The 24,345-nt window shown below is 36.3% G+C and overlaps 1 protein-coding gene and 1 long non-coding RNA gene across 3 annotated transcripts in view; one reads left to right on the forward strand and one right to left on the reverse strand.

Moving 5' to 3' along the window:
• The window catches only part of LOC104866274, a 133,541-nt gene that overhangs the window by 63,243 nt on the left and 45,953 nt on the right, over window positions 1–24,345 (forward strand). The window contains exon 3 of the long non-coding RNA XR_004518822.1: window positions 22,169–22,258. This is a non-coding gene — a long non-coding RNA (uncharacterized LOC104866274). The remainder of the gene's footprint in view (window positions 1–22,168; window positions 22,259–24,345) is intronic.
• Ift57 (intraflagellar transport 57) overlaps window positions 20,014–24,345 on the reverse strand; it is a 67,408-nt gene continuing 63,076 nt past the window's right edge. The window contains exons 7-9 of one of the 2 annotated variants that reach the window (XM_033768180.1): window positions 23,083–23,145; window positions 21,340–21,406; window positions 20,014–20,254 (exon numbers count right to left, since the gene is read on the reverse strand). In XM_033768180.1, the coding sequence (XP_033624071.1) occupies window positions 20,076–20,254; window positions 21,340–21,406; window positions 23,083–23,145 (309 nt within the window). In that variant the 3' untranslated portion in view covers window positions 20,014–20,075. The remainder of the gene's footprint in view (window positions 20,255–21,339; window positions 21,407–23,082; window positions 23,146–24,345) is intronic. The other variant, XM_010630158.3, reaches the window with a different exon arrangement.

Genomic DNA, 24,345 nt, shown 5'->3' on the forward strand with positions numbered 1-24,345 from the left:
TTTTCTGAAATGTAAAGATACTAACACATAACCACACCCTTAAAGGGTATGGTAGCAAATATTGATAACAAAATGCACTCTGAGCTCTTCAGGCCTGAAATCTTTGGGAAAATTTGGGTTACAGAGGTAGTGAGCTAAAGGGGAAGACTCCAGTCATGATCATTTCTCATTATAGAGTGCCTTGACAGGTGCTTCGAGCTTCTCACTCCAACAAAGACTGGACACTTTCACTGTAGTGCACATGTATTTTTAATACTCTGCTTTATCTTCTTAGGCACTAACTGCCAGAGACTATGGGGAGTTTATTCATTCAGCAAATATGTTTGAAATATTCACTCAGTTTTTTGGGATTTTCAGAAAGAGCCCAGGGCTGACAGCCAATTGTTTGTTTCTTTCTGACTCCACTCCAAGCATTTGAGGGCTTGAGGAGTTCACTTCATCTGGGCCTCAGTTGCCTTTATGCTAAATCAGGGTAATGACTGTCTGTGGCTAAAAGGGAAATTCCATTGGGAATGGGTGTACAGGCATGTTCAGTAGAGTAAAGGCTGTTAAAGATTAACATTATTATGACTCAAGTCATAATAATAATGCTCAAATAATGATAATAATAATAATAATTATTATTGTAAAGAAAACTGAGATGCTGGAAAACAAAGCCAGCACATTTAGTCATTGGCTTTCTATTTTAAATTGAGCTATAGACTAAGTATCATATCTAATTTTTTACTGTAATATGTCAAAATCATATGTGCAAATGTGTGTGTGTATTGTGTAAACTATAGGATGTGTGGAAACTGCACATATAGATATAACATATAATGATATTGATACTTCAGTAATAACAACAATAAAGAAAATCTTTCCAGTGGAACTTGTATATGGGGTATTGTTTTTATGTCCCCCAGAAGAGTCAGGAGATGACAGAGAGCCTGAAAGTGAGACTCAGAGCCCTGACAGCCTGTGTCTGATTTGAAGGGGAAAATTTGTGGCCTTTGGATGGCCTTTGGAGCCTGATGCAGTTTTTTTTTGTTTTTTTTTTTTTTTGTACCATGGATTAAACTTAGGATCTTGTGCTTGTGAGGAAGGCAGTGGCACCACTGAGCTAAATCCTGCCCCCTTTTCTTTTTAAAAAGTAGGAAAAATTTATTGAGGGAAAGAAAGCATCTAAGAGAGATAGAAGGGGGACTGAAAGTGGGCTGCCTGCCCACCCCACTTCTTAAAGGTGTTTCATACAGCAAATCCATGTGGTGAGGTGGGTACAAAGTGCGACAAAAGTGTAAGACCCAATAGAACATTATAAGGGGGGCATGAGGTGGGGCAAAACCATGATCAACCAATAAGATTACAAGTACAGTCATCCAGACAATATTGATTAAATTGGGCTCAAGTGGGGGAGCATGTCATGTAGTAAGCATACAAGGATTTTCAGTAAGGGTGGGAGTCAGGGATATTTCCTGGAAAGGCTGTGGCCCCCCACCCAGGTGATTATTACCTATTTAGAATATTAATTACTGCTCTTTATCCCCAGAGGAAGCACAAGGGTATAGTAGTTTTTCTTCTTTTACAATTCTGGCCTTCAGCGAATGTGTCTTGACTATCCTCTGTGTTGGCTTCTTGATGTGTTGGCTCCTTGAGGGTGGCCCTGTCTAACTGCCTATGAGATATCTAATTAACTTACCTATCTGCAATATTCCCTCCTCTGAAGAAGTACCCCTAACTGCTGAGAGGGGGCAAAGGGCAAAGACAATTCTGGCTACTTCCAGCTGAAGAGGGTCATAGTTGTTTTCAGCAGTCAGTTACTCTGCAGAGGGTCTATCTAAAGTCCTTTGCTAGGCACCTGGCATTGTCATCTTGGTAGCTGCATAGCTTTTAAGTCTGGAGATGACAAAGCCAAAGAAGCAGTTAAGAATGCATGAGCCAAATTATAAGGTCAGCAGGATTGCTATGAATATAACAAACAGAGGATAGGAAGAAGGCCCAGGGGACTTCAGAATCCAACATAGAAGTCATTTTGTACAGTTGAGCTATTATGAGCTGTTTACAAGATTGATCTGGTGGATCCTGGTAAAAGAAGTCTAGCACATCTGTCATTGGTTCCATTTGTATGACTGCTTGGAGTTTGGCAGCCTCTAGGCAAGAATAAATAAAACTTTTAAGAAATTAGAGTATACATAATTTAAGCATGAGCACAGTAGAATGAAAGGGCAGGTTAGGGAGAAATTCACACTTAGAAATCAAAATAGTGATTGAACCTGCCGATCTTAGATTCTTTCATTGCTAGTGGTTTTCTATAAGTCTCATACTTTGTCATGAGTCTCTGTAGTTTTAGCTCTAAGAGACAATTTGAAGAATAAATTTTGCAAGGAAATATAAAACTCTAGCTGAGCTCTTATAGATTTTACCATAGTTTTTTCTTAATGATCCATAACCATGGTCCGCTACTGGTAGAGCTGGAAACTGCTAGAAGGGGTCAGTGACTGGAGCCCCTTTTTATATCTAGCATTATTACTATGGCATTATTTTATACCTCTTTTGGTTATTCTTTTTTTTCCTAATTGAGTTTATTGGTACACTTTAGGTATACAGTACAGTTGCATTCATATTGGGATCTTGTACCTTTACATGAAAGGTCTTGGTTCTCATTTTTCCCCATACCCCTGCTCTCCCTTCACCCCCTCTTCCCTTTCTTTTGGTTATTCTTTTCTATTGGGTATTTAAGACCAAGTTAAAGCAAGACCTGTGTCAATCAACATGAACCTCTTGCTATCTATCAAAGTCAGTTAAGTATCTGCAGGCATTATTTTGGAACCACACATAGAGCCTCTCAGCTCCTCTGTCAGTGTAAACCATCAGGATGAGTCATGGCCTGGCTTGACCAAAATGTGGGAGACTTTTCCCTCATGGTGACCCTCCTTTGGCACACAGTATATTTGTCCTCTGGTGTTCAGCAATCACCCTGCTCAGGACTTATCAGAGATGTAGGGTCCTGTAGGAAAGGTTCCTTGTGTCCTGGATCTTGTAGACCTTGAGGGTCCAGGCCCAAAGTACTGGCTGTCCTCATAGCCAGTTACCTTTCTAGTTTTGGTCTCCAAACTGTAGTTGTTGCACACCCAGAAGAGAAGATTAGTGACATTAATAGTACAGTAGGAGCAGTGAGCTTAACTATTATAATTTTGTCTGGATGTTAAGCACTTTGAAATATAAAGCATAGTTAGGGGGCTGTTATTTTTTATCAACCATGGTTGTTCTAGTAGTTTAATCCCTGCAGAATGTTGACAAACAACAGCTATATATTATAGAAATTTAAGATCAAGAGCCACACATAGTATTTTAGCATGATGATCATGATGATATTTTCTTTGTAACAATGTCCATCTTAGTATGGAATAATCTTTCAGTCAAACACCTCCGTCTGATCACAAGATATTAAATGACATAAAGAAAACACTTAGTTGTTATCTTTAACAACCTGAGTTACAGGCAAACATTAAAAAATCCAAAATGCCAAAAGAAAAAAGAAACCTAAAACAAACAGCTGTACCTGTTGTAACAAATTTAACAGACAGACAGACACACACAACTTTTTATAAGCCAGAGTGCACTCAGATGTGTTTGGGTAAGTTGAATTATAATAACTTTTATAATTCTTAGGTTTGTAACTATAAATAAGACTAGTCAGAAGTTTGTAGATCAATTAACAGAGATCTCTTGTAACAAGAATCAAAAGGAATAAAAAATCTGCACCTGTGAAAGCAAAATCAGTTTTAAAATAGGCCTAAAGCTAAGTTTATCTGGCTGGAATACCCAGCTACACAGGCTTCTCATGGCTGCTGATAGCCATGTATGACTGTTCTCTCTAAAGAGACAGACTGTTACAAGTAATTTTAACTGTCTCTAGTAGGAGTCCACTCAGGCCAGGTGTGCATGTAGAAGAGAACAGGTGACACCCTCTGGAGATAAGCATTAATTCTACACAGTGAGGGAAGAAGACCTGCCAAGGCTCCAACCTACTGTGCTGCAGATGTCTACCTAGGACCATCTTTTATTTTGAAAAGAAACAAAGGGAAAGAAGGCATCTCTGACTATCCCTCTTGTTCTGTGTCCAATCTAAGGTGTCTCTTAGACTTTGTCTTGTCCAGTGCCAGTGGCAGACTAGAGGTACAAGGAAATGGCCAGCACTGGGTTGGCTGTTTTTTTCATTCTCTAATTTCACCTGAGGGCTGAAAGACAGATAAATCTGGACTAAAATTTACATTTAGTCTTCATGAGTTTTGGGATTAAGCCTAAATCAGTTTTCTACCTGGCCCGGAAATAAATGAAGTTCAGCTTTACTCTCTGAAAGGGTTCTCAGGAGGGAAATTCTGGAAACTTTGTCTTGAAATCCAGCAGCCACAGAGGAGGGAAGTGCCTTGAATTAAATACTATTGAGAACTTTGTTATTTCTCAGGGTCAGGGTAGTGGAGAAGAGACAAAAGAGTGTCTTTAATTATGGTACAAGAACTAAATCTTAACCATTTCAAGTATAGAAGGACAATTAAGATCAGGAGTTTTTCCACAATGGATCTTTAATCCTTAGCAAAACATTTCTTTAGAGACAAAGGCTATGACCAACTCCAATTGCATTGCCGAGCAGAAATTGAACCAGTAATCAAAGAACCTGACTGGCTACATTTTTGCTTCTTGAAAGAGAATGAAAGTGTTCTAACTATATTGTTTAGGGCTTTTTGTCTTAAATAAATTATTTTGAATCTATAATATCTAATTTATGATTTACATACCCTACAGGCTGTTCATGCAGCTCCCTGATCTTGTGGAAATATTCCCAAAGCCATATCTTACCTTTTATTATACAAACTGAAATGGTATCCTGTAGGCAGGCACGTAGAAGTACTTGTTTGAACTTCTGAAATGCGGTCTGAGAACCAGGTTCCTAGGTCAAAATATGGCCATCTTTTGGGTTTTTCCATAGGCTGATAGATGGGTCACACAGTCTCACTATATCCTGCTATCTAAAGGCAACAAAAGCCTGTAATTTCTAGAAATTTCCTTAGTGGTTTTAGGGTCTTGGGCTATAGAGAGGAAAGAATTGGTTTAATTCTTTCTTCTGCCAGTCTTTGGGTTCCCTTAGATATAATAAGGCTTAAGTATTTTACCTCAAGGCTGAAAAATTGTGCCTTAGACCTAGAAACATTATAACTTTTGTCTGTTAGAAAATTCAGCAGAACACAGGTGTCTTGACTAGAAAGCTCTGAGGGGACTTATAACATTGTATCATCTACATATTGCATGACTGACTTGGGAAAAACTGTAGTATTTCCTTTTATCAAATCAGGATCTAGGGATGTCCTCACCTCTTTCTGATAAATAGTTGACAATTTAAAATAACTTAAGGGCTTAATTCTCATGTTTGTTAGACTTTAAGAATACATGCTTGAAAATATCTTGTTTTAATCGCCTATCTGATTGGCCGGCCAATAGAAGTCTTGTATAGGAACTGCTGGTGTTCGAGTAGAAACCAGTTATTTCCCTGGCTGCCTATCCTTTAAGCTTCCAAAATTAAGGTAATATTTATCTCTACATGTAGTAGCAGCTTATAATACTGCTTGTCTTTCATTAGAAATCAATGTTTGATTTAAGAGCAACATTACATATTTCTAACCTAGTCCATAGGTCTGAGTAAATTCTCTCAAGACCTCAATGTACATATCAGGGTCATCCAAAAGCTTTATTAGTTCTCATTTAATCTGTCTTATCATAACTGAGAAAAAGACACATGAACACAGATAGTCCCATATTTGCCATTTGCTTCCTGCCAGGGGCATTGTCTTTGAGGGGCCCGAACAATTTAGCTAAGGGTGGACATAGCCTCATGGAGGTTTTAATTATGGCTAGGCTAGATACTCCATCCTTAGCACCTGGTGGTCAAGGTTTAAAGTTGTCTTAGAAGCTTTGTTCTCAGGTTCTAAAGAGCAAGGGGTAGCCTCAGGCTTAGAGATACTGAATGTCTTAAGGATGAAGTGTCTCTCATTACATTTACACTTAAACACAAGCAAGAATTACTTCTTAATATAAAGAAAATCTCAACATAAAGATGATTTTAACCATTTTCTCTCTTTTACAGTATAATTCTAATTGGGAGATGGCATTATAGTACTTCCTCTGTGCACATGAGGGTATGGAGAAAAATTAAATTGCACCTTAATATATTCTGAAGGAGTGCAAGGTTCAGATATGAAGTTCCTAATTTCTGTCCAGTAATCTCTGTGGAAGACCTCCAAAATGATATAGGGAGAAGACATGTAACTATCAAACCTGCTAGATATCCAAAACGCAAGTTTGTGTTCTCTAAAATTGAAGAATGGATTCTAGGAACAATGGAAGTTAAGAGTAGGAAAAATTTATTGAGGGAAAGAAAGCTTCTGTCTAAGAGACAAAAGGGGGACCAGAAAGTGGGTCACCCCCTGAGGCAGATGTTATTCCAAGTGCACTAGGAATGTAATGAGAGAACACTAATTTTGTCTTGTTTTATTTTTGCTGAAAGTGGATGGCTAAATGATGCTGGTAGTTACATGGTGATTAGAGTCTAGTAGGCAGTGAGAGGCCACTATATTCCACTTAAATGCCAACTGGGCAGATAGGTAATGCCGAAGAGTAAAATAAGTATGGAATGTGTTCTTATGATCCAGTATCATTATACTTAGAATTCAGAACCATAACTATCTTGTTTGAGGAAGACAATAGGGAGTGGCAGGGACTGAGGTTCAGTGGAGAACATTGCTTGATTTAATTGTTACAGGTAGGAATATAGGACTGTGTTGTGTCATCTTTTGATTTTTAATTAAAGTTTGTAAGCTGGATTTTTATGTGAAATTCTCCCCCTTTTTTTTATATTGGTATACACAAACTCCTACCTATACATCTGCAGGTCTTTATATATGACCAACTGAAGCAGTTTCTATGGGGAGTTTTGGAGTTGGAGAAGAGATGATACCAGGCCAGGATGGGAAGACAGGGATTCAGCCTAGCACAGGGGCGATACCATTGTCAGCTCTTGTTTCCCGCTTTTCTCCTGGAGCTCAGCCTGTCCTCCAGGGTGGAAGTAGAAACCCTTTTGGGCCATAGTGTAAAAATCTATTACTATCCTAGGGACTGGTAATTCAGGAATGTCACTTTAGATCTGCTTTAGAGTCCTCATTTAGCTTGTCAAATATCCTGGGTCTAACAGTCATAAGGGAGTTAATGCATAAAATGAAACTTTGCTTTGAAGGCCATGTGAGTTTCTAAGATAAACTACGTAAACCGTCTTACAACAAGGGTGGGGCCACAGAGTGGAACTACTGGTTATCCTTATAATCCAAACACTAGTTATTCTAATGAGGGGGGACGGAAGGTAATAGACAAAAGTTTACCACCTTTGCACTTGTAAAAAGTGGCAGGGATGAAACACAACAGCTAAAGGACACCCTTCTTAGGGGTGATTCTGGGTAACTCCTTTGCTCCAGAGCTAGAAAGATAGTAACCAATGATTCATTGTCTTGCCTCTCTTGACTTCCTAAAATCTCCCCAATGCTAAGCAACAGGAAAGAAAATGTCAGCGAGGTTACAGACTACAACGATGAATCTTTGGAGAGGGCACTTCTGTTCAGTTGATTACCTCAATTTTCTCACTCATAAAAGGACAGAGTCAAAGAGCACCTTTTCAATACACTGTAAAAGCTGATTTGGAAACCAAAGGCTTGATTCCTTTCTTTTCTCTCACTGTCTGTAGAAATCACCCACACCCAGTTTAATCAAAACTGTTTTTGTTTTGATGATAAGATCAAAGGACTAATAAACCAAGGTGTGTAACCCATGGAATGGGGAGGGAGGGCAGTGGTGTTGGAGGTGGTGAGAATGAACTTTCATTGAACACCTAAGAGACAGAGCTACACACATTATCCCATTTAATCCTCACAGCTTTCCCATGAGCGAGGTATCATTACCTTCATTTTACAAGATGTGATTTTCTTTTTGAAAGTTTGCTCCAATTACAAATCAAAACTAAAATTAAATGTACTATACAGGAAATGAAGAGAGAAGGGAAGGGGACATTAAAAGCTACATTCTTCTGATTTGCCTTTACTTATTTGATGGGATTTTTTTTAGTTTCCTTTCTCTGACCAGTCCTCAAGGGTAAGCATTTCTAATCTTTTGTCATTTTCTCACTACTTCTCTCTCCCCCCACTTCTTCTTCCTTCTCCTCCTCGTCTCCCTCTACCTCTTCCTCTATCCCTTCCCCTCCCCCTCCTTCTTCTCCTCCTCTTCCTCCTCCTCCTTCTCTTTCTTCATCTTCCTCTTCCTCTTCTTTTTCTTCTTCTTCCTTCTTTTTTCTTTTTATGAGTGCAGGTCTCACTATGTAGTTTAGGCTGGCCCTGAACATGCTATGTAGTCCAGGGATGGCCTCAAACTTGCAGCAATCCTGCCTCAGCCTCCTGAGTGCTGGGATTACAGGTGTGTGCCACCACACCCAGCTTTCTCATTACTACTGAAAGATCTTACCTACCTCAAGCACAAGGTATAGCCTCTAGGTAGAGGCTGTAGCTGTGGTTCTGTCCTCAATTGTAGAATAGTGTTAACCCCTGCCAACTTTGAGCTAGCCAACTGTACACATAAGTGAGTCGGGATTAACAGTTTATGATTAGCTGTTGTGTGTTGGGACCAATCACTTTAGTCCCCTCCAAAATCCAAGTGAGATTAAAACTGAACAGCATCTGCTTAAACCAAGAGGTCAGAAATATTACTGCAGATGGCATTTCTGAGTCAGCAGCATGTTTTGTACAGCTCATGGAGTTCTGAATGACTTCTGGGAGCCATGTAGTATTTTCTGTTATCATTGACTTTTTGGAGCCCCTCCCAAATGGAGGGATTCCAACCCAAATCCTTACATAATTCTTTTCTCTCTCTCTCTCTCTCTCTCTCTCTCTCTCTCTCTCTCAAAATACAGAACACTATCTTATTTTGATTCTGTGTAATTTGCATTTTCTAAAGCTTACTATTTACATTACTATGCTTTGATCCCTGGGTTGATACTCTAGGACTGCTACTTCCTGAATTTTGAACTGAACAAAATCATGAAATCCCTGGACAGTCATGTTCTTTGCTCTGTTGTCATTGTCTAAGGAAATGGAAGGTTGGTTCAGCTTTTCATATTCCATATTAGTTTCTGATTAGGTTTTCCTGCCATCTCTCGTTATAAGACATCCCATGCCAACTCTTGATGGAAGGTATTTGCAGCTGTCTATTTGAGTGTTTCAACATTCATGTTTCCAGTATACTTTAAATTCAATAATGCTCAAATCAAGTAAGGTCTCCCTCCTGACTGACCCAAAGTCTTGTTCCTTTTCTTTGTGCATTATGTAATGCTATATGTCAAAATGAAGTGTCTCCCAAAGACTCATGTATTGGATTGATCCCCACGGCAGTAATGTTTAGAAGCCGGGCCAAGAGAGGTGAGAATCCTAACTTTATCAATGGATTGACTTTTTTCTTCAAACTCTTGTGATATTTAATACATCTATAAAGTTTCTTAAGAATAATAGTCAATAAAGGGCAATGATAATTTAAAAACACTTTACATTATAACCAACTTGACTTAGTAACTTATAACCAACTTAGTGTTGGCTTCATAATGTATCATGTGTCAGATATGATAGACTCATATCTCAGGACCACTGTATTGTGTCACTTGTATGTCATGTAGCTTCTCTAGATCTCAGTTTCATATCTGTAAGTGGAAAAAATACCTTCCTCAGCTACAAAATAAAATGCAATACAATAGACGAAGTGCTTAGCACAGTGCCTGGCACACATGGTGATGATAATTGTAATTATTACTATCATTGTGCATTTTCTCATGGAAAAGAATATCTTCCTGTTGTTTTTTCATCAGAAAAAGTTCTTGAAGACTAAGCTCAACATGTTTCCTCAACTGTTCAACTGCAAATAGCTCTATTTTCCAATTTTATTATCTTATGCCCACTTTTCTGCTTGTCTCTTTAGCCTTACCTTCAAATCCCTCCCTTTTGTTTTCTGCTTTCCCAGGATATTCTAATACCTCTGCACCACCTGATACCATGGTGTCCCTCTTCACCTCATGACTTTTACTACGCTCTCTACATGGAATGGCTCTTCCTTTTTTCTTTGCTACTAGAATCTTACTAATCTTTCAAGGACCAACTATATGAATTCTTCTTTGCTTAGTTGCAGTTAGAATTACTGCCTCATTCAGCTACAATAACACACTGCTTATCTCTATTATAAAACCTACCATTGTGACCTTTCATTTATGCACACATATCTTTGCCTTTAGGCTGTGAACTCTTGCAGGAAAAGATTATGCCTTATTCACACTGGCTTCCCTGAGCACCTGATACTGTGTTCAGAACAGAGTAGTTATCCATTAGATGTGTGTTTCAATCGCACCACATAGATGTACTAAATAGCATCTTCCTAAACCAAGAGACCCAGCAGCACATGACTGAAAGTGACACTTCTAGATCAGCAGCCCCCTCTGGAATGCTCGTGGACTGCTGAATGGTCCTCAGGGACAGAATGAAAAGATGGCTTAAATTTTATCACAGTCTCCATCTGACATAATAGATCCAGTCAGGAACATAAACAGAGGCTAGCATTTAATGACAAATGAATTTCAGAAAGCATGAGAGAGATCAGATCACATGCAAGGCAAAAATGTCAGTAAGACTAAGAAAAATCTAATAAACTCTGGTTATGATTTTTAGTTCCTATGTATAATGTAGAATCTATTGAAATTTATAGTTATAGAAAACATGCCAGTTTTATTTTCAGCATGGTCAGTCAGGTCAGGGACATTTCCTGTTATCAATAGGAAGCTGCTGTACAATTAAATGGATCAATGATGCAGTGAGCTAAATTAGTTTTTTTTTTATAGTCAAATAATTGGCCTACTTGTGCATTCTACATTATTTCAGTAGTACAAGCGTAATCTTTGGATCTGTCATGTAAGAGGAAGCCTGGCTGCTCCAGCCTATCGATTTGAGAGGCAGTAAAAGGAACTAGTGACAGTTAGGAAGGCAGTAAAGTAATATCAATAAAATCATACAGGCAATGTACATTTGATACACTGAATAACTTTATATAGACTTAATGATTTTTTAGAACAATTTACAAATCTGGCCTAATTCAATTAGTACTCTAATAATCTATCTTAAAATATGGTAGGACATCCTGTTATAGATTTAGTGTGCTTGGTTCTGGTCCGTGGAACATTATTATACTTGGTATCAGTGATGGGCTAGTAAAGTAAATCTCTATTTTGTTTTCTATCTGTTTTTTAAGGCCTTGATTTGTAGTGTTTTCCTACTTCTGTGGTGTAAATACTCTCATAATGGGCTGTTTTTGAGCTACCAACAGTTTAACTGGCTCTCAAAGTTTCTGAACATATGACAGTCAGCTCTTCAGAGATGGGAAGAGCTGAGTTTGACACACGATTGCAAACTATTTTCAACAGTGGAGAGAGGCTGCAAAGACTTAAAATCATTCAATTTTAGGACTAGAAACATTCAGCATGATCCAGCCCCAACCACATCTTTATAGAACTTTTTATTTGCAAGTACTTTTTCCTTTGACTAGCAGATTTGAGATTGGAATCATTGTCTGTACTTCCAGTATATTATTCTATGCAGAAGCTTTTACTGAGGGTGCTGGAAAAACTTCATTGGCTACGAATGGAAACATGAGTGTGTAATCTTGCTATGGCATATGGATAGGACCAGGTAAGCAGAGGAATTATGGACCTAAAAGTTCTCACAATGTTGCTTCAAACTACAATGAGAATGATTTAGCAAACTAGTTTGTAACTTTGGTTATAATGGGCAGACTTATACTCACAAGGCTTTGGTTTTCTGAATTTTGGGGTATTTATATACTTCAAATTTGAGTGTGTATTAAATTATCTAGGTTGCTTATTGAAAAAATCCTATGAGGTGAGGCTAATGTTAAAGTAATCTGTAGGTCACAGTTTAAGAAACACTGCCTTAGATCCTCTTCAATCTCAAAATCTATGCTTACTTATAGGTAAAGAAAGATTTCAGACTGGTGGCTTCATAAAGTGGTTCTCAGATTAACTTCATCAGGGTTCTTGAGAAGCTTCTGACCACTAATCCCCTAAAGTCCAATGCAAGCCTATTATATTAGTCACTCTCCCATTCCTGGGACAAAATACCTAGCATTTGCAACTGTATTTTGTTTCATGGTTTTAGGTTCAGTCCATGAATAGTTGGCTGGCTCCGATGCCAAAACAGCATGGTGGAAGGGAATGGAGGGAAAAAGTTGTTCAACCTATGGGATCCAGGAAGCAGAAAAGGAGAAGGGCAGAGCCTGGCATCAGAATACACACATCATGCCCCAGTGACCTACCTCCTCTCACTGGGCCCCACCCAACATTCAGCCAACACACGTTCAGCAAGGAACTCATCAGTGTTAATCCACTGTTGAGTATAGGGCCCCTATGATGAAATCATCTTCCAAAGCCTGCCCTCTAAATATATGTGACTTGTGGGAGACATTTTAGAAAATCATAACATATATGAATTTGGATAGTTTTAAAAATGTGTCCAGTTGATTTTTATGCACAAACAGACTTACAAATATCGGACATTGCTAGCCTACAGTGAATGATTTTCAGGGTAAGAAGGTTATATAGCCTGGTGTTAACTGCTGGTGAATCATAGAAAAGTGGCTGCACAGGATCTTTAGGTGTACCCGAGAACTCAAATAAGGGATGGGAAGGGGCAAGTGATGAACATAGTGTACAGTCTGATGGTCAGCTGGAAATGTCTCTGAAGTACAGTATTAGAACAAAGAATACAGGAGACCTATAATAATACGGTTGTGCTGGGGAGTCAGCAACTCACTGGTTGGAACTTTGTATGCCTGTATTAGAAGCACATAGATATGAAAATCTAATGCTTGAGATGTATTATTTAGATATGTTAATGTGAGCACCATCTTTGCTCTCTTCTGTCTCTCTTGTATATTCAATTCTTTAAAAAGGCTTATAAAATGTTTTAACTCTTTTAAATGCCACTTCTCCATTTTAAATATAGAGTTTAGAGAATATGTGATCTGGTTGTTAGATACATTAAGTTTTTAAAAAGATAAGGAAGCTATGACAATAGTTTCTATGGGGCCATACATTCTAATTGCATTGCTATAATAAAGATTGCTTTCCATTTGATTATTATTAGGTGCTAGGGATTCAGCCCATGGCCTCCTACATGCTAGGCATGCACAGTACCACTGAACTATTCCCCGAGTTCCACAAAATCTTTTTGAACTATATAAAAAATCATTTGACCTTATAGTCCTAGGTTGCCTGCAGAATATCATAAATCCTCAAAATCTATTATATTCAAAGAAAGAGTATGGTAGGCTTGTTAACTATATACACAGGAGAGTTATGAATCAGAATGACGTGTCTCTTTGTCTTCTTATACAGGTACACTTGGTGTAATAAAAATTTGGAAACTGTTCTGAGATCTTGTAGGACTTTCACACATTTATGTTACCTTAACCTGTATCCTCAATGTGCTCTAAGCGAAAAAGATATGAGATTAAATATTTGTATAAAACAATGGAACAACAGTCACTGCTTGCAGATTCATAATATAAACAGGACATCCTGAAGTAGACAAAATTTAAAATTTGTCAAATTTTTCTGATTAAAGAGAATTTTATGTAAAATTCATGTGAAATGCTGACCCAGACAAATTCAAGGATGGTAGAAATAAACTTCCTTAGATATGTAAAAAACTCATTCTACTTGGTCAGTGAATAAAATTGTAAGTTCAAATTTTGTTCACTGTGCCATAGAACTTCACTGAAGAGAGCAGGGTGTGGTGCACATGCCTGTAATCCCAGCACTGAGAGGCTCAGGCAACAGGATCATCTCAAGTTCAAGGTCAGTCTGAACTACATAGCAAGATCCTGTCTCAAAAACTAAACACTTCTCTGAGGAGGTCAGACTGTTTTTCAACAGATTGATTAGTTCTTTCATTTAGGAGAGGCTGATTTCTTCCTTTCTTCTTTCTTTCATACCAGGGATCCAACTCAGGAACTTGCACTTGAGAGGTAGGCGGCAAAACCACCGAGCTAAATCCCCGGCCCTGAGGCTGATTTCCATATAAAGCATAGCATCTCAAAGGGCTATCATTTTAAAAAACTTTTTTAAAGATAATTACAGATTTGATGAAAAGCTGAAGTGTAATAAATATCTGTATATGCTCTCCCTAGATTTCCTACATTTTGACAGTTTATGACATTTCCATTTTTTAATGACTTCTAATGATTTATAAAGAACAATTTTATAATCACATTAATTTTGTCTTCAGCACAATGGTAGACACTTGCTGGTAATATAATTGAAAAACTACATAGAAAATCAGATAAGAGAGTATTTTTGTTGTCTTTTAAAGTAAATGTTAATTGTACATAGTAAAGAGATACAATGTGATTTTTAAAATCACACATAGCTTGCACTAACTAATCAAATCAGAGTAATTAGACTTTCACTCATACTACATTTCTTTATTTTCTCTCTATACACATTTTTGCTTCCTAAACCATCTGAAATAAATTGCTTTCTTGATGCACCCGAACTCATATACTTACACTGTTAAAACTCAGGATATTTTTTTTTTACTCATTGAGTTTATTGGTACATTTTAGGCATACAGTACAGTTACATTCATCATTGGGATCTTGTACCTTTACATGACAGGTCTTGGTTCTCATTTTTTCCTTGTCCCTGCCCTCCCTTCACCCTCTCCTCCTTTCCCTATTTACAAATACTTTATTTCAATTTTTTCATTTTCTCTCTTTTTTTTTTTTACTTTTCCCTTATTACCTTTCCCCTACTCTTCCCACTTCCCCTACACATTTAGCACTTTTCTTCCTATTTCGCATTGTAATGGTATAATTATACCATTAGGATCTTATGTACCATTATAGTTTTTCACACCAGAGAAACTATTCAGTATTTATATATGTGTGACTTATTTATTACACTTAGGAGTATATCCTCAATAGGCATCCATTTTACTAGGAATGTATCTAATTTCTCATTCTTTATGTCTGAGTAATATTCCATTTTATAGAAAAACCACATCTTCTTTATCCAGTCTCCAACTGATGGGCAAATGGGTTGTTTCCAAGTTTTAGATGTTACAAACTGCCACTATAAACTTAAGTGTGCATATATTACTGTGATATAATTCTTTTAATTCTTTTGGAAAGATACCCAGCAGAGGGGTGGCTGGGTCAAATTGAACTTCTAGTCCCAGCTCTTTGAGGTATCTCCATATTGATTTCCACAATGGTGTTTGCACCAGTCTGCGCTCCCACCAACAGTGGAGAAGGGTTCCTTTCTCCCTGCAACCCCACCAACATTTGTTATTTGTTGATTTCTTGATAACAGCCATTCTTTGTGGGGTGAGGTGGAATCTCAGTGTTGTTTTCATTTGCATCTCTGGTCAGTGATGTGGAACCTTTTTTCATATATTTAACTCAGGATATTCCTATGTAACTACTGCACAAATATCAAAATCAAAAAATTAAAATGCCCTAAGACAATCTTATAGATGAATATTCACATTTTCCCACTTGTGCCAAAATATCTCTATAGCAAAAGAAAAAAAAAATGCCTGGCTCAGAGTCCATTATGGAATTGTTATTGTACTTAGGTGTCATGTTTCCTTAGTCTCCTTTACTCTGGAGCAGTTTCTTGGCCTTTGTTTTTCATGACCTTATCATTTTCTGAAGAAAATAGGTCATTTGTACAAATCTCTCAATTTGACTTTGTCGATGTTCTGTGATTAGATTCAGGTTATGCATTTTCAACAGAAACCTCATAAGTGTGTGCCCTTTTCAGAATGTGTATAAATTCTATTTGTTCTATTATTAGCGATGTTAACTTTGATCACTTAGTTAAGTGGTGTCTGCCAGGTTTCTCTACTGCAATCTTTGTGGAACATCTTACATACTTTTAGGCTATGGAAATATTTTCTCAACTTTTCTTCTATTTTTAGCACTGATTGATTCTTCTCACCCCAGTATACAATTATTTATTCACATGAAAATATGGTCATTGTGAGGTTATGATTTTCTAAATTCAGTATGCTTTTTATATCAGCTATCATTTGATTTTAAGGAAGACCTTTCTCATTTTTCACTTATTTACTCTTATTCATATCCGAATGCATTATTCTGTAGATTATAACTCATTACTGTGATTCAGTTTGATGCTCATTACCCCAGAACCCTGCTGTGTCCTTTAAACATTCCCCCATTATTCTTTGAGTACTTTCTGGCAGAGTAAGACATTTTTGGCTCATTTGTGCTTTCTTTGCTCTATTCCAGTTATCAGGCACTTTCTTTAAAAGCCTATTTTTTGTTTAGAGAATTCAGATGCTAAGATCTAAATTCTAGGTACTGTACACAGTTGCTGTGGGGCTGTCACTGCTTTTCATCTCAAAGGATAAAACTACAAAATATGTATTTATATCTGGGTTTATAAGTTTTTCTAGTTATATATTATAAAGCATTATTAACCTATACTGTGTTTTCCTGAAAATAAGACCTAACTGGGAAAAATAATACTAGCCCCAATCTGCCTTTCCCTGCCTTACCTGCCTTTACAGAGTAGCCTCAGAGCCAGAGAATAGTGGGCAGAGAATAATCTTCATGGCACTGGTCATCAGCACAGTAATGACCATAGAGCTGGTTCTGGTTAGGTTGTTCCAGTTAGGTCTTATCTTTTGGGAAACATGGTAGGCAGAGAAAAATGAATTAGTACTAATTTTTCCAATAAATACCACAGGAATAAACTATAATTTGAATTACTATCCAAAATACACAAGCTTAAAGTCATTAAATTATTCATGCTATAAAACAGAAGCTAGAAGATTTTGGAACCACCAATCATCAACCTGTCTACTTTCTAACTCTACTCACTAGACATTTTCTATTTGTAGCTAGGAGAATGGAACTGAAAATGATTTTGTCCATACTCTCAAGCAGCTTAACTTATTAGAGACAGGAGGAAAAAAATGCATGTAGTTTAAATTTTTTATCAAGTATGCGCAGTATTCTGTGGAAAAAGAAGGGACTCAGCCAATCTGAGTAAACTGGATTATTTCAGAGAAGAAAATAAATGTAGGCTGCTCATACATGGAAAAGTTCTCAGACTTTTTTTTTTGTTTGCTTGTTTGCACGAAATAGAGCACTTTGCTTCCAAGAAAAAAAATAACATTTTAAGGAAAGCTCTGATTTATCTAGAAGGGCTCTCAGCTTTGAGTTTATCAAAATACTGCTCAGCCATGAGAATATCTATGCAAATAACTTCTCAGGACCAAAAGTTATGTTTCATTTTTTTCTGCTAGGCTCTTCCCAATGACCATAAATGATGAAGATAATGTCAGACTTTCATATTCCCCATTATCTCACTATGGATTTTTTCCTTTCTTTACAAATTAGGAAAACTGGCTTATTTGTCATTATATTGATTGTCATTCTCTTGAGTAGCTGTTTATATACACCAATTTTCTCTTATTTAAACTTAGAAAGTTTGAGGGGAAAATAAAAGATTTGTGTGTGTATATGTCTAGAAAGTAAATGCTAAGAAAAAAATTCAAGGTAGAAAATTATTAGGATTAAAAATAAGATTTTATTATTTTTTGTTTAAACATAAAACATTTTCATCAAAATTTGCCATGAGTGCTTTTGCAGAAATAAGGTGGATATGACCATTAATCATGCTATGTCATTGTGAATGGACTAAGAAATTCCTAGCACAGTTCTGAGTATGTATGTGACTAACTGCAGGACAGAAAACTGAGGGGCTAAGATCCACCTAGATGTGGATGCCACCAATTAATAGACTTAAAGCATGGACGGTATAAGAAGAAAGAGAAAATGTGCTTATTTTTGAAGAGCTCCAGTCTTCACCAACAACTTTGGATATCAGTTTTTAGTTTCTTCAGCCTTCCAATGCAGAATAGTACAGCTGACTCTGTGTGAGCTTCCCAGGCCTTTGGCCTTGAGCTAGTGCTGCATCCTTGATCACTCTTGTTCTGCAGCCTCCATCTTTTTGGGCTGAAAAACTCTGGATCTTCCAGCTCATCAGTACATTGTGGACTTTCCCACCTCTGATCCTATGAAAAATTACCGTGGACTCTCCTGTCTCTGATCCCATAAGCCTAATAAATTGCCTACATAATTATATATAGATATATATTTTTCTATTGATTGTTCCTCTAGAGATACCTAATTAATAGAGTGAGCTGTGTTCTACTTTGACTAGTTTTTCCCTGTTCCAAGGTTGGTTCTCTAATATTGCTTGTTTTGACAATTTCTAAAGAGTCACTCGGGAAGATGCCTGTGATCACCAGTACCAGAGCCTGATCCTCATGTGCTTTGTCACGGCTGTACCTACAAAATAGCTTCCCAGCACAGCTGGCAGAGTGGCATAAAGTCATTCATGTACTAATCTCTTTTTCATTCTAAGAGTAGAGTTACACATGAATACATTAGTTAACTTTTAATGAGGGGTTTTGCTCATGAGAATAATGTTAAATGTTAATGAGGATACTGAATTTTAAAAAATATTTTAAAAATCTGGTAATTTAAGGTAACTGTAAAGCTGAGCCAAGGGCAGTCTGGGTTCCTATGAAGAATCACTGCCCATTCTTAGATCCTCTAGGCACAGAAGCACTGTGGTCACAAAGAGATGGACCAAGGCAAAGGGGCCAACCTGGAGTCAGTGGTCCAGGGGTGACAGCAGCAGTACCTACAGAAAGCATGGGCCACATACATAGGATTACACAAGGAATGCTAAGAATAAGCTTCTGGGAGTGAGTTTTTTGAACATGTAATGACTAATGAAAGGTTCTTTGAACACAAGAATTTTAAATTACTTTATTAAAGATTTTATTTATTTAAAGTAAAGGTTTGTCCATCATAAACCATGATATGTGTGCGTAAAACCCAAATATACCCCTTGAACATGCTGTAGGGAAGTGCAATTGTGTTTGAGAATCCATGTGACATTAAATATAATTTGATGTCTTGTAGTCTTATCTTATTCTTTTTTCATTTTTATAGAATACTTTATTAGTTTCTGTAATCAAACCCACGTAGATATGACCTTACATATTTAGTACAATGCATTACCCCTGTACACATGGAATAAAAAAATAAAAAATAAAAATAAAAAAATTTCTGTACAATGCCAACACAAGACAGTAAATTGGGATAACTTTTTCCAAAGTTGACAGCACCTTTAAAGTTTCCCAAAATTCAATTTATAAATATATGCATATATATATTTATATAAAAAGACTAATAATAGCAGTATGTTATGCATCAGACTACAAGAGCAAGAAGCAATTTAAATAGTCCAGGGACCATTTTCATCTCCAGAATTAAGGATTATTTTAATGTTACATCATTGCCTTTTCTCTGTTACTTTCCTTTTTAGTTTTATTTTAGGATTCCCTATTTTTAATGTTCATACCAATATTTCTTTAACTGAAATACCAAATAGTTTCTCTGGTGTGAAAATCTATAATAGTACACAGGATCCTAATGATATAATTAATAATGTGATATAGGAAGTAAAGGGCTAAAGGTGTAGGGAAAGTGGGAAGGGTGGGGGAAAGGTAATAAGGGAGAGGACAAAAATATGAGAAACTGAAAAAATGGAAGTAAAGTATTTGTAAATGGGGAGGGGATGAGGGGGTGAAGGGAGGCCAGGGACAAGGGGAAAAAATGAGAATCAAGACCTATTATGTAAAGGTACAGGATCCCAATGATGAATGTAACTGTATTGTATACCTAGATTGTACCAATAAACTCAATAAAAAAAAAAGGTACAAGATCCCAAGGATGAATGTAACTATTGTTTACCTTAAATGTACCAATAAATTTAATGAAAAAAAAAGAAAAAAATATAATTTGATAAAAAAATCAACTAATCAGAAGCATGAGAAAACAGTATGTTTTTAATAAGAACCTATTGTTGATTCTGGAATAATTGTTGCATGCATGTCCCTAGTCATGTTGGACTTCTCCTTCAGTTTTGATTGGAGCAACGTGTGTTCTACAACACCGATCCTAATGTCCATCTGAATGGTTTCTTGCTTTAGTTTTGTTAAGCTCTGTTTAATCTTCACCAAAGGTGCTGAAAATAAAAACAGCATGGAATAAAGGTGTTTATTTGTTATTATAGAACTATATGACATTCCCCTCACTTTGTCTTAAGCCAAAAATAGGGTCAAAATCACAGCCAACAACTCACTGATATTCACATAGTTTTCCTGTGGCATTTTAAACACCTGAGAGTTTTGGATGGGAAACTATGTACTGAGGCTGAACTTCCTAACATTTATTTCTAGGGGAAGAGTTGCTTAATGCATATTTTAAGGATGTGTTCAGCATGATTTTATGGGCTAGCACATTTTTCTGTAAAGGAAATGGACACAAAGGGGGAACATAAGAAGGAAAGAATCACCACTTAGAACATTAAAAAGACCCTGAACCTCTCCTTATGAAAATCACTTGGTATGTATGATTAGAACTCTAGAAAGTCTTTCTAAGAGATATAAAAGCGTTAAGCAATCCCAACTGGCCCATGGCAAAGTAACCAACACACAATGGGAGCAATTATTAGAAGATCATTAATTCTCTACGTGACCTCTGTTCAATTAGGTCTTTTGGAAAAGTTAAAAAAAAAAAAAAGTGCCTGGAATTTAGCTAAGTGGTTCTGCTGCCTGCCTCGCAAGTGCAAGGTCCTGAGTTCAATCTCTGGTACCAAAAAAAAAAGTAAATAAATTTTAAAAATAAAATTAAAAAGGTTACCACATCATTGCCTTGGTGTCATTTAATCATATACTTGGTGCTCTTTTGTACATAAAGTAGAAAAATGAAGTTCATTTGATGAAAACAATATGGTATTTTTTAAAAATTGGCAGAGCAAAGTATATAGTTAAACATTTGCTATTTTGTCTTTAAATCAATAGTTTGAATGTTTTAAATCACATAAATTACAGTAAAAACTACTACTCTTAGCTGATTTACAGGGATCACAGCATATCAATTATCATACACCATTTTTGTACCATGTAGCCTTCTTGAAACAAGTAGCAAACAGCTCATTTTAAAAAGCAAACTCCCTGCTTATTAGTAATATTGCTTTCTTATCCAGGTTCCTTGACGGGCTAATGTTCTCTTGCTTACCTTTCCTCCTTAAAATGAGTACATACTTACCACCATCAGTCATGCTACTGCCTTTTTCTTCCATTTCTTGTTTTACCTTTTCTAATTCTTCTGTAACCTTTTATTGAAAACATTTTTCATGGTAAGTTCTGAATTTTTTTAACTTTCAAAATTTCTGAATGATATTTCAAAAATTAACTTAGATATCAGACAAAGGAAAATAAAAACATTAGGGATATTCTGGATAGAATTAAAACAGGATAAAGCATGTAGATACACAAAGATCTTTATCTTCTGAGATGCTCATCATGTTAAACATCACCAAATGACTTTCACATTAGCCTTATCATGTTGTAACTGAATAAAACCAGGTTGGTTTAAGTACTGAAGCCCTGCAATTATCTCACAGCATCTACTATGTCATTCTTCAACAATTAGTCAACAATTAAAAATAGTATAAGCATCCTAAAGAGATTTGGTATTTCTAAAGATTTCCTAGGTGTCTTTCTTAATATTATAGTAAGAGACTGTACAATCCTTTTCTTTCTAGGAAGTACAAACATGTTTATATCACGTGGCTATACATAAAAATGTTCTATTGCTCTCCTCAAACCATGAACTCCAAACTCTAAGAGGCATAATATATTGTCAATTTACCTTGAAATTATATTGCTATAGACTCTACTCGCAAAATTCCACAGCAGCACTGTATTATTATAGACAGAAAAATAACCTTTAAAAGTTGAAAAAAAAATCACATAATCTAGGAGTAAACCATAATTATTGTAACTTAGTAGGTTTTATTTTTACCATACTGGTGAATAAGAACTTCCCTGGGAATAAAGTGCTCATCCAAGTAAAGCAAATTAATTTCTTTCAGGCTCCTGAAACATTACAACTGGGAATAACTACCTGCTCCAAAAGAACTAAATGGATCCCTGGACTCCCTTCAAGTGTTAATTTACCTAGTGTAAGTGAGCACTTTACTTCTACATAATGTTTTATTTGCCTAGAAGCATCACAGGATAAGAGTCTAAATATTTCTAATGTTATATTTTGAGTATTTTAAGATAACTATTCCTGAAATAACCTCCATAAGAGAAGCTTAATTCTTTACTGTCAAAACAATAAAGTTTGTGAAAATTCCAAGGTAGTCTTGGATTATAGTTCCAAATTGGCTTGTGATCTTATTATAAAGTTTTTATTTTTCCCATCAGCTCATTGGAGAAAAATAAGACTACAAGGTTTCACCTCTCTTTGCAAAATCATGAAAATAAATGTAATGACTTGTGAGAACAAATATTCTAGCAGTTCTCAGAGTGAAGGAATTGTAAGCCATTTTCAATTGTAGACAGGACCACATGCAAGTTATCAATACTAGTCACTAAAAATAAGTCTTAAATTTTGCAATAAACTTAGCTATAGATTCTCTAGTCTAGTCTATAGTTAGCTATAGATTCTTCAATACTAGTCACTAAAAATAAGTCTTAAATTTTGCAATAAACTTAGCTATAGATTCTCTAGTCAGTGCATTACCTACTCTTCTAAATATTAATTATAATTACATAAAAATAAGATTACAGAAAATTATCAGTATGCTAATATAAGTTTGATGTTGCATTTAATATAGCAACTTCAGGCATCTTATGAAAACAAGAGAGTCATTGATAAATTAGGGATTTTGATTTGAAGCTAGACGAAGCAGTTATTGTAATACGCGTTCAGTCATCTATGGCTGTGAGTGGTTGTGCCCAGCTGACAGGTGAAAGACACAGTGAGAGCGCTGGTGAGTACCTCAGCCAGGAGTCTGGTCCTTTCCGTGACTCCACCACTTCCCTGCTGGTATCGTTCTCTTGCCTGAGGGGGAAAACGCTGTGTTTAATGACAACTCCAAAACAAAAGCAGATTACTTAAATATGACCTCTTTGTGTTTGCAATTTCTGCATATCATTTTATGATAACCCCTCAGCTTGTTTGTGAATAGATTGTGAAAATGAGATTTAACTGTAGCTATTTTATGTCCCTATTAGGCACCGTGTATTTAACTAAAGCACTATAAAACAATGAACTAGCTTAACCTTCACGTACTGCCTGTGTAACTCTCATGGGCACGGTTCACATAAAAACTGTCCTCAGCTGTCCCTAAACAGTTTAGGAGATTGTTTGTTGGTCAACCTAATTTGCATGGTACATGGAGAAAATTAGTTCTAAAAAAAAATCCATCAAAGTGGAGCATCAAACTCAGCAATTAAGGATTAACAAAGAGTATGATAGTCCGATCAACCGGAATATGTTCTTGGAAACTATCCTATCAATCATTTAATATTAATGTTAGACACAGTATGGCTTTAGTCAGAGAATTTTACTTTATTTTAAAAGTAAAAATATTCATGAATAGATATGTAGATGAGAGAATAATAGTTAATATAGAAAAGTAAAAACTACTTTCTATCTAGGCTTTGAGAACTCAGTACAGAAGCATTTCAAATTTATTTCCACTTTTTTTCCTCCTAATTTTGTTTGCTGAAAGGAAAAGATACATACTTTCTACTGACATTTGATTGTATTTTGAACTAGTCTTCCTTAACATCAGGACATAAGCGTAAATCTCTAAGGAAAGCCCTTAGATCCCTGATGCTAGGTCAGAGAACAGCTGCTTTCCAGGCTAGTGGTGGTTGTTGTTCAAACTTTTGTTTGTTGTTCTGAACCTGTGGAAGAATGAAAAATTTCTCTCATTTCTTTAATTAAACTGCCTGTTTCTGAACCTTCCTTGCTTTCAGTTTGTTTATTTTATGTGATTGTAAGCCATTATGACAAGCAGTATCTTCTCCTTTTCAAACATGTAAATACATCCTTTTTTTTTTTAATTTTATTGAGTTTATTGGTACATTTTAGGGATACAGTACAGTTACATTCATTGTTGGGATCATGTACCTTTACATGGCAAGTCTTGATTCTCATTTTTTCCCCTTACCTCTGCCCTCCCTTCACCCCCTCCTCCCCTCCCCATCTACAAACACTTTATTTTCATCTTTTCATTCTCTCACATTTTTTTCT

The sequence above is a fragment of the Fukomys damarensis genome, unplaced genomic scaffold (genome assembly GCF_012274545.1).
Source record: "Fukomys damarensis isolate Sample0158 unplaced genomic scaffold, DMR_v1.0_HiC HiC_scaffold_24, whole genome shotgun sequence".
Taxonomy (NCBI): domain Eukaryota; kingdom Metazoa; phylum Chordata; class Mammalia; order Rodentia; family Bathyergidae; genus Fukomys; species Fukomys damarensis.